This window comes from Palaemon carinicauda, chromosome 17 (assembly GCF_036898095.1).
Source record: "Palaemon carinicauda isolate YSFRI2023 chromosome 17, ASM3689809v2, whole genome shotgun sequence".
Lineage (NCBI taxonomy): Eukaryota > Metazoa > Arthropoda > Malacostraca > Decapoda > Palaemonidae > Palaemon > Palaemon carinicauda.
This window is the reverse complement of record NC_090741.1, coordinates 24,940,272-24,950,271: the sequence shown is the minus strand read 5'-3', so window position 1 is coordinate 24,950,271 and position 10,000 is coordinate 24,940,272. Positions and strand designations below refer to the sequence as shown.

General features: G+C 31.2%; 1 protein-coding gene across 1 annotated transcript in view; it reads left to right on the top strand.

Moving 5' to 3' along the window:
• The first annotated feature begins 7,085 nt into the window (after window positions 1–7,085).
• LOC137656258 (chromo domain-containing protein cec-1-like) overlaps window positions 7,086–10,000 on the top strand; it is a 22,369-nt gene continuing 19,454 nt past the window's right edge. Inside the window, exon 1 of the mRNA XM_068390428.1 lies at window positions 7,086–7,455. Coding sequence (XP_068246529.1) covers window positions 7,086–7,455 — 370 coding nt within the window. The remainder of the gene's footprint in view (window positions 7,456–10,000) is intronic.

Below are 10,000 nucleotides of genomic sequence, written 5' to 3'. Positions count from 1 at the left end.
CAAGAGCTTGTGACCGGCAGGGAATCGAACCCTGGTCTGCAAGCTTGTATAGACATTGACTAAACCACTAGGCCACGAAGAAAGATAAAAGCTAATGACAATTCTTCTGTACTTATACCTGTCGAATTCAGGTGTTTTTGTACTTAGAATTGAAATCAACCCATCTTCACCATCGTAGCTAATTGGTAGTTTGTTACTTGGCATTCGATTAATGATAAATTTTTGCACATTTAGACGTGTTTTTCATATTCAAATAAGCCATATGTATTTTTGATACATTAATGGCTCTTCTGACTTCACTAACAACATTCGAAAAACTAGTATGTTTTTCCTTGTAATTTTCATAGCATCCTCAAACCCTTTAAACAATAATATTTTGCCTCTGTGTCTTTTTTATAGCATCCCATGTATCATCTGATATCCAATGCTTTCTCTTTCTCATTGCATGGCCTAAAGCTTAACTACCAATAGACTGATGCATATTTTTAATATTGCAACAATTTTTTTATCAATTGTCTACTTCTCTTCTCTCAAAGTCTCTAAGACTGCGATCGATTTCTTCATTCAATGTCAAATGGTTCTCTCTGTTCATCTTCTAAAAATTTTTTCGTATCAAACATAGGAATTCTATCTATATTTCTGTTGGTTACTTTCAGTTTTGATATCAGTGTGGTAATGAGGGGCTGGTTATCACTACCAATATTTGCACATCTAGACGTTATTACATTCCTAAGAGTCCTCCTTCTCTTTTTATTGATGGGTATGTAATCTATATGATTTTTATAAATGCCACGTGGTGATGTCCATGTATTTGTGCATGCCCTCGTGTTGGGAAAGAGTACCTTCAATGGCAAGATTGTTGAACAGAAACTTATAAAATGGGCTTTATTTTTATTTCCAACTCCACCAAGCCCTCAACACCATCACATTCTCTACACCTTGATTATTCCTTTCAACATTAGCTTTGAAGTCACCATTCAAATAGAATTATTTGTTGGTGCATAAAACTATAAAACTCATATTAAACTAGTTTGATTTAACTTTGCAAGTAACAATCAAATATTCACAACTTTCCACTCAGTTAGGGCTTTTCTGCTCTGGGTATCATCATCATTCCTACACTTATCTTCCAACTTCATTTCTTCTTCCTGAATATAGTGATTGTCATATCCTCCTGCGCCTATTCAAGTACAGGACCTCGGTTAGATTTTGCCAGTTGTCTCTGTCTTGAGCATTTAATTCAATACTTTTCCATTCATCATCTCCTACTTCATACTTCATAGTTCTCAGTCATGTAGGCCTAGGTCTTCCACCTTTTCTAGTGCTTTGACGAACCCAGCTGAACGTTTGGTGAACTAATCTCTCTTGAGTGTGAAGAGCAGGCCAATCCATCTCCATCTATCCCTCATGATGACATCATCCACATATGGCAATCAAGTAATCTCTCTTATACTTTCCAATCTAATCTTGTCCTGGTAATTAACTCCTAATATTGTTCGGATGGGTTTATTCTGAAATCCACTAAATCCATGGGAGACTGTTTCATTGTCATATCATTACTCATGTCCATATAGTTACACCGAGTTCACCAAACTGATGTTTAGTCTGATTATTATATGTAATTTCAGGCGATTTGATTTCCAGATTTTACTTAACATAGCCATTGTCTGATTTGTTTTTTTCAATATTTCTCTAAACTCTAATTTTATAGACCCTATAAAGGAGATCATAGACCCTAAATATCTGAATAATCCAAATCGGTTGTGGTGGATGATGGGGTAATGTCCTGACTGGTCAATGCTTGACTTGGGTTCGAGTCTCGCTCAAACACGCTAGTTCCATTGGTCGCTGCAATCTCACTATCCTTAGGAACTAAGGATGGGGAGTTTGGGCAAGGTCCATCTGCTGAATCATCAGCAGCCATTGCCGGCCTTTCCTAGGTCCTAGCTTGGGTGAAGAAGGGGCTTGGGCACTAATCATATGTATATATGGTCAATATCTAGGGCATTGTCCTGCTTAATAGGGCAATGTCACTGTCCCTTGCCTCTGCTATTCATGAGCGGCCTTTAAACCTTTAAATGACTTTAATAATTAATCCTTTTTCTCATTCCAAAGAAATTGCTTCTCCATTGTATACCCCGTTTTCATCATTTCTGTGTTTCTTTTATTTACGTTGACTCTATCCTCGTGTTATATTTCATGCGATTTGGTGACCATGCATTACCGTTTTATATATATATATATATATATATATACATATATATATATATATATATATACTTATATATATATATATATATATATGTATATATATATATATATATATATGTATATATATATATATATATATTCTTGCAAAGGTGCTCTAGTGTAGAGTAAATAATTTATTCATGTATTTTATTTATGTATCCAATTTTTGTATTCAACAGGTGAATATCCAGCTCATAAGGTGAGCTCGTCTCTTGTAGTTTTAAGTTTTACAAGTAAATTACGTAAGACTTTCGGCACTTATTTCATTGTGTTCTTGATTCAAGTCAATATATGTAAATTTATGCTATTTCTAAGAATTATCCTTTTATTTTGCTACAAAGTCTTACGTAACCACGATTAAGTGTGCAGTAAGAACTATACGAGGTATGCACAGTGGCTTATATATATATATATATATATATACATAAATATATATATATACATATACATATACATATATATATATATATATATATAAGCCACTGTGCATACCTCGTATAGTTCTTACTGCACACTTAATCGTGGTTACGTAAGACTTTGTAGCAAAATAAAAGGATAATTCTTAGAAATAGCATAAATTTACATATATTGACTTGAATCAAGAACACAATGAAATAAGTGCCGAAAGTCTTACGTAATTTACTTGTAAAACTTAAAACTACAATTAAGTGTGCAGTAAGAACTATACGAGGTATGCACAGTGGCTTATATATATATATATATATATATATTATTTTTTATGAGGTATTGCGTCATATATGTGAGAAAATACGCAATTCTTATATTTGCCACGTGTTTTAGAAGGTTTTCAAAACCCCAATGTTAGAATATATCTTTTTTTTCAATGTTTTAGAACGGGAGTGGATGGAGCTGTTGAGAGAGAGTTGCCTTGAAAGCAGAGTAAATAATTTATTCATGTATTTTATTTATGTATCCAATTTTTGTATTCAACAGGTGAATATCCAGCTCATAAGGTGAGCTCGTCTCTTGTAGTTTTAAGTATTACAAGTAAATTACGTAAGACTTTCGGCACTTATTTCATTGTGTTCTTGATTCAAGTCAATATATGTAAATTTATGCTATTTCTAAGAATTATCCTTTTATTTTGCTACAAAGTCTTACGTAACCACGATTAAGTGTGCAGTAAGAACTATACGAGGTATGCACAGTGGCTTATATATATATATATATATATATATTATTTTTTATGAGGTATTGCGTCATATATGTGAGAAAATACGCAATTCTTATATTTGCCACGTGTTTTAGAAGGTTTTCAAAAACCCCAATGTTAGAATATATCTTTTTTTTCAATGTTTTAGAACGGGAGTGGATGGAGCTGTTGAGAGAGAGTTGCCTTGAAAGCAAGGTTCGTTCCCCTGAAAGTTTTTATGGGTGCTAACTTTACCATCACTAGGTACCAGACCCTAAGCCACGAGAATAATCTATTTAGAAGTATCTAGAATAACTAAGTCAATATATGTGTGCCCTTAGGGAAGCGCGGGGCATTCCTCACTCAAATGCCTCATGTATGTCCTTACCAAAGTGATTAACTTTGTGCCCAACGTATTTCGTGTGTATTGTGTAAATATGTTACTAAAACTTTGCAAGAAATTTATAATCTATTGTTTTTTATAAAATTTTGTAACTGGCCTAGGGAGATTTGTGTAAAAACGTGAAGAATATTTATTTGGCTTACCTTCAATTACTTCACGCGATCTAAAAACTCATATGTTTATGAATTACTATATGCGATTAGAGGGTTGTGTGATAAATATTTTTATTGAGTATACGGATGAAATGTTGGTGTAATATTTAATTTTGTAAAGAGTGTATTATTTTGATCACCAGTGTTTATTTCAAAACTCTGTCGTATCCCTGTTTAAAAATTGAATTAAAAGGTTGTTTGAATAGATATTGATAATAATTATCCAGTTTTGTGTTGAGTGTACTTAAAAGATCTTTGCACATACAGTGTTTTTATATATTGCCAGCAGGAAGTTGTACTACCTTCAAATAAAAAAAAAGGTGAGTTTAGAACTTGATATGTCATGTAGCCTGACAGCCGTAATATATATTATATATATATATATATATATATGTATATATATATATATATATATATGCATATATATATAAACATATATATATATATATATATATTTATGTATATATATATATATATATATATTATATATATACATATATATATAAATATATATATATATATATATATGTATATATATATATTTATGTATATATATATATATATAATATACATATAATATATATATATATATACATAAATATATATATATATATATATACATATATATATATATATATATATAGTCAATTGGGGAAAAAAACATGGGGTCTTTTGGGGTAAGAAAAAACATAGCCCTCCCCCTCTCAGAAAAAAATTATCATTCAATGCTATAAACATGAAGATAAACTCAATAACTATGTGTCCCTCTTACAGATTTCCTTAATTTTTATGTTTAGAACATGCAACGCCATCAGTGTAAAGTTATTGAAAAATGGGTATCTAAATCTTTTTATTGACTTTCACAACTTCTGTTTTTACTTACCCCAGATGGGTTTCGGAGATCTGTGAAACATTGGCTGTAGTCCCAATAGAGTTGTAGTGGCGGTCTAATTGTCCCAGATCACCAGACTCTACTGATTAGTGTCATAAGGGCTGATTTTTTTTTACCCCACCAAATTTCCAAATAGTTGGGTGAGAAAAAACTGATCATGATATTTTTTTTCACCCCATGTGGTGTTTTTTGTTACCCCATGTGGTATTTTTTGTTACCCCATGTGGTATTTTTTGTTACCCCATGTGGTGTTTTTTGTTACCCCATGTGGTGTTTTTTCTCACCCCATGTTCTTATTATAACCAAACAAGTACTAGTAGTTTAGCTTGTTTCCTCTGAATTGTTGCCTGTGTGCGTGAGCTACCACTGCTTGAACAAGTTTGAATTTGTCTTAACAGGTTGGTATATTGTAAGGTCTGATGGTAAAGAAACTCCAAGTGTGAGGTTCAGTATTAAGGTTATTGCCATAGAGTTAGCTGGTGCAACCTGAGCTCTTGAAAAATGCCTCGTGACTACAAAAAGAAAATCAAACCCTGGAATGAAGAAACTGTGAGGAAAGCATTAGAAGAAATATAGCATGGAGCATTAACTATCGGAGAGGACACACCAATAAAAGGGTAAGCAACTGTTCAGCTTTTATCATCCCCAACTAAATGATGTGTTTCTCAACTTCTTTGGCTGGAGCAAATCAAAGAACACATAGAATAAATTGTATGATCAAGCCCATCTATCGCTCACATTTCAATGAACCAAACTGAAAAGAATTCCTCTCAAATTGAAAGTAGTATATATTATTTTGCACTCTCTTTTCGGGCTGGAAGACAGCCCTCTCACCTGAGCTAGAGGACAAGCTGAAGAGTGCACTTCTGGAGATGGAGGAGATGGGTTTTGGACCAACCATGACAGAATTTATGGGTATTGTTCACGATCACGTAGTCGCCAATGAGATTCCAACCCCTTTCGTGGGTGGTCGTCCTGGTTACGAGTGGGCTGCTTCATTCTCAGTAGACATAATCTTCGTCTAAAAAAAGGGTGGAACAATGCAGTTAGCTTGAAAAAACGTACCTGCTGACCCTTTTGTGATTTATGGATATTAAAACTTGCTTCAGAGAGCACAAGAACGTCTTGGTATAAGTAATAGACCAGAATGTATTTGAAATCATGACCCATCAAAATGCAAGACCATAGGTTCAGTGGGGAAGAAAACCATACATGTTGTCTATGGAGCAAGTCGGGAAAATACCACTGTTCTTTGTATGTATTGTGCAGATGGTACTACTCTTCCTCTGTAGTGGTATTTAGAGGAAAGCACATGCAAAGTACCTGGAAAAGTACACAAGACATTCCTGGAACACAATATGCTGTTTCCGAAAATGGTTGGATGACAACACCAATCTTCGAGGAAATTTTCAAGTATTTCGTAGACGAAACAAAAGACAGGCGTCCTTTACTGTTAATTCTCGATGGCCATATTAGTCATACCTCAATAGCAACTTTTGAATTGGCGAAGAGAGAAAACATATCTATATTAAAACTTCCTGCTCACTGTACTGATGTTCTTCAACCACTTGATGTTACCTGTTTTGCCCCATTGAAGAATTACTATCAATATGCTTTGAATGATCATGTCAATAAAACAGGAGCACGAGAACCACTGAGAAAATGTGATTTGTAAATATGCTATGCTCAGTTTGGGAGAAAAGACTCTCCCCACAGAATATAAAGAAGGGATTCGAGAGTACAGGTATTTATCCCTGCAACATGGATGAATAAAAAAAAAAATAGGCTGAATCCCCTAAAACTTAAAACTTATGAAAAATGGCTAACAATGGGATCAGCAAAGGATGGCAATGGAGAACCACTTTTGGACTCCTTGCATGAGGATACAGCAGAGCACATAGAAAACCCATTTGACCCCATGCATAAGGATTTCTCAGAGCAAAATGAAAACCAGTTACTGCTACTTTCAACTTGTTTCTCTAGAGATTTTACAGAATCCTTGCACACGCTTATACCTTCTCCAGTTTGTCCGTCAACTACCCCCACCACAAGACCAACTACTCCTGCTACAAGAGCTTCAACACCTCAGTCAGAAGCATCAACATCGAACTTTAATAAAAGTTATAAGAATGATCCATTCCTTTCGAAATACTCGACTCTGAGCTGAACAGAATTCTACATTCTTTACCAATTGATGTGCTTTATAAGGAAATTCAACGACGAGCCCCTCATAATATGCGCTACAGTGTGATTCTACAAGAATCCAATGAGGAAACAACATTAGGGACTGTTATGCAGGCAAGATGGAAGACACCGAATACATCCAAGCCCACAAGTCGTCGCATAAATATGAAAGCTCAAATCATAACAGGAGTAGAAATCACAAAACAGTTAGAAAATAAAAGCAAATCTAAGTCTAAGAGAAAGTGCAAAATATCCTCAGACAGTGACTCGGAAGAGGAGGATGACCAACAACCAGTGATGGAACTAGAGGACACAGATGATACAGATTCTATGGACGAAGAATCTTCAGTAGAAGAGCACATCCCTGCAGATGAAAACGTTCCTGAAGAAAAATTATTCCAAATGCCAGTGTTAGATGACAGTGCTACAGGAAAATTTTATGCAATTTTTTATTCTACTCCTATATACATACATACATATATATATATATATATATACATATATATGTATATATTATATAAATGTATAATATATATATATATATATATATATAAATATATATATATATATATATACATATATATATATATATATATATCTATATATATATATATATTTATATATAAATATATATATATATATATATGTATATATATATATATATATACAGTATATATATATATATATAAATTATATATATATATATATATACAGTATATATATATATATATATGAGTGTATATATCTATCTATATCTATGTGTATATATATATATTATATAATAAATATATATATATATATATATAATAAATATAAATATATATATATATATATACAGTATATATATATATATATGTATATATATATATATACAGTATATATATATGTATATATATATATATATATACAGTATATATATATATATATATATAAATATATATATATATATATATACAATATATATATATATATATATAAATGTATATATATATATATAATATACAGTATATATAGAGTATATATACATACATATATATATATATATATATACATGCTTTATCCTATTATAACCACAATGGTAGTTTTACTCTATAAAGTGAATCTAATATTCAAGTTACCTAATCACTTTTCCCTTTCACAAAATGTTAGTTATAGGCTTCAATCCTACACGCTTTTAAATATTTCTGGAAGTCTTTTATGCTGAACACATATGAGTCATATTTGAGTTGGTAGTTTATATTTTATACATATTTTACTCAAAAGCTCAATGTCTGTTCCCAGTGATTTTTTTTTTCTTGCGGTTTCTAGATGTAAAATGTGGATGCGAGCTAAGGATTACATTCTAACGATTTTTTATCTGAAGCATTCAAGGCAATTTAATCCAAAAATTTGAAACATGATAAAAATGTGAGAGAGAGAGAGAGAGAGAGAGAGAGAGAGAGAGAGGATCAGTTTCAGCTTTCATTGATAAATAAGAGTGAAGTTTTTTTCTGAAATACTGAAACCACTTAAAACGTCCTTATTATTTGCCTAAACGATTATGAGACCTTAGTCAACAGGGATATACGGTAAGTGTATTTAACACCTATATGAATCATGTTCATATCATCTTTTATTATTTAAATCTCTCTATTAAACTATTTTGTTTTCAAAGTATAAAAACAAAAAAGTAAAATCAATGTTTGAGATTTTCTATGAAGAAAAAAGTACTTAACTAAAACGTTTCCTTTGAAATTACTTACATGTTTTTGGTGTGTTAAACTAGATAATGCTTAGAAATGCTCATGAGCATAAAAAAAAAGATGTTACACACAGACATGATTATATGGAAAGGAAAGTATGTCCACTGGTACAAATAAAAATCGTGTTTGGGTATTAAAAACCAACCTATACAAATAACCAAGTACTCGTATAAATATTTGTGTACGATATTGCACTGGATGCCTAAACAAATTTACCAGAAATCAGAAATTACTCTTTATAGCACTTGGCTAAGGATTGTTTGAACTCCTCCCAGGAAACATCTGATAACCTGCGCAGGTAGCTGGTTTGAGATTGTTTCATTGTTTTTTTTAAATTCTTTATATAAGTTTGTGCATTAACTGTACCATACAAAATGTAAGAAGCCCTGTTCAATAAATCAGTTCTCTGAAGGCGTATCACAAAACTACTCTTTATTTAATTCCATATTTCATAATTTAATTTTCCCTGATGTTCTATTGGATCTGAGCATCCCGTTTCCCTGTGATTTATATATATATATATATATATATGTATATATATAATATATATATACACACAAGTATATATATATATATATATATATATTTATATATATATATATATATATATAGATATATATATATATATATATATGTATATATATATATATATATATATGTATATATATATATATATATATATTTATATATATATATATATATATATATTTATATATACATACACAAACACACACACATATATATATATATATATATACAGTATATATATATAATATATATATATACTTAAACATACACACACACACAAAATATTAGCTTGTTTCATATATAACCTTATGTTATTATATGTGATATCATCATCGATTAAGAACTTCATTTTATTCATCCTTAAATACTTCATAACTATTACGATAGAATTGTAAAGCGTTTGTATAAGGCATGCAATTTATTCAGCGATTCCCAAGTAGAGTTTCTTGAATTATCGTCAGGGGTTCCGTTTAAATCCAAGTTTTATTTAAATACTTTTATTAGTCACATATTATTTCTTTCATTTTAAACACACCGTGAGAAATCGTAAGCCATTATTTTTCATCGTGACGTAATGTGTGATATTTAATAATTTTCAGTTATACTAAAGGTAGGTGATACAAATGATGGTGTAATGGTTTTCATAGTCGGTAAGCAATAAGATTTTTTGGCGGCAGGAGTCATGAAGCATAATTG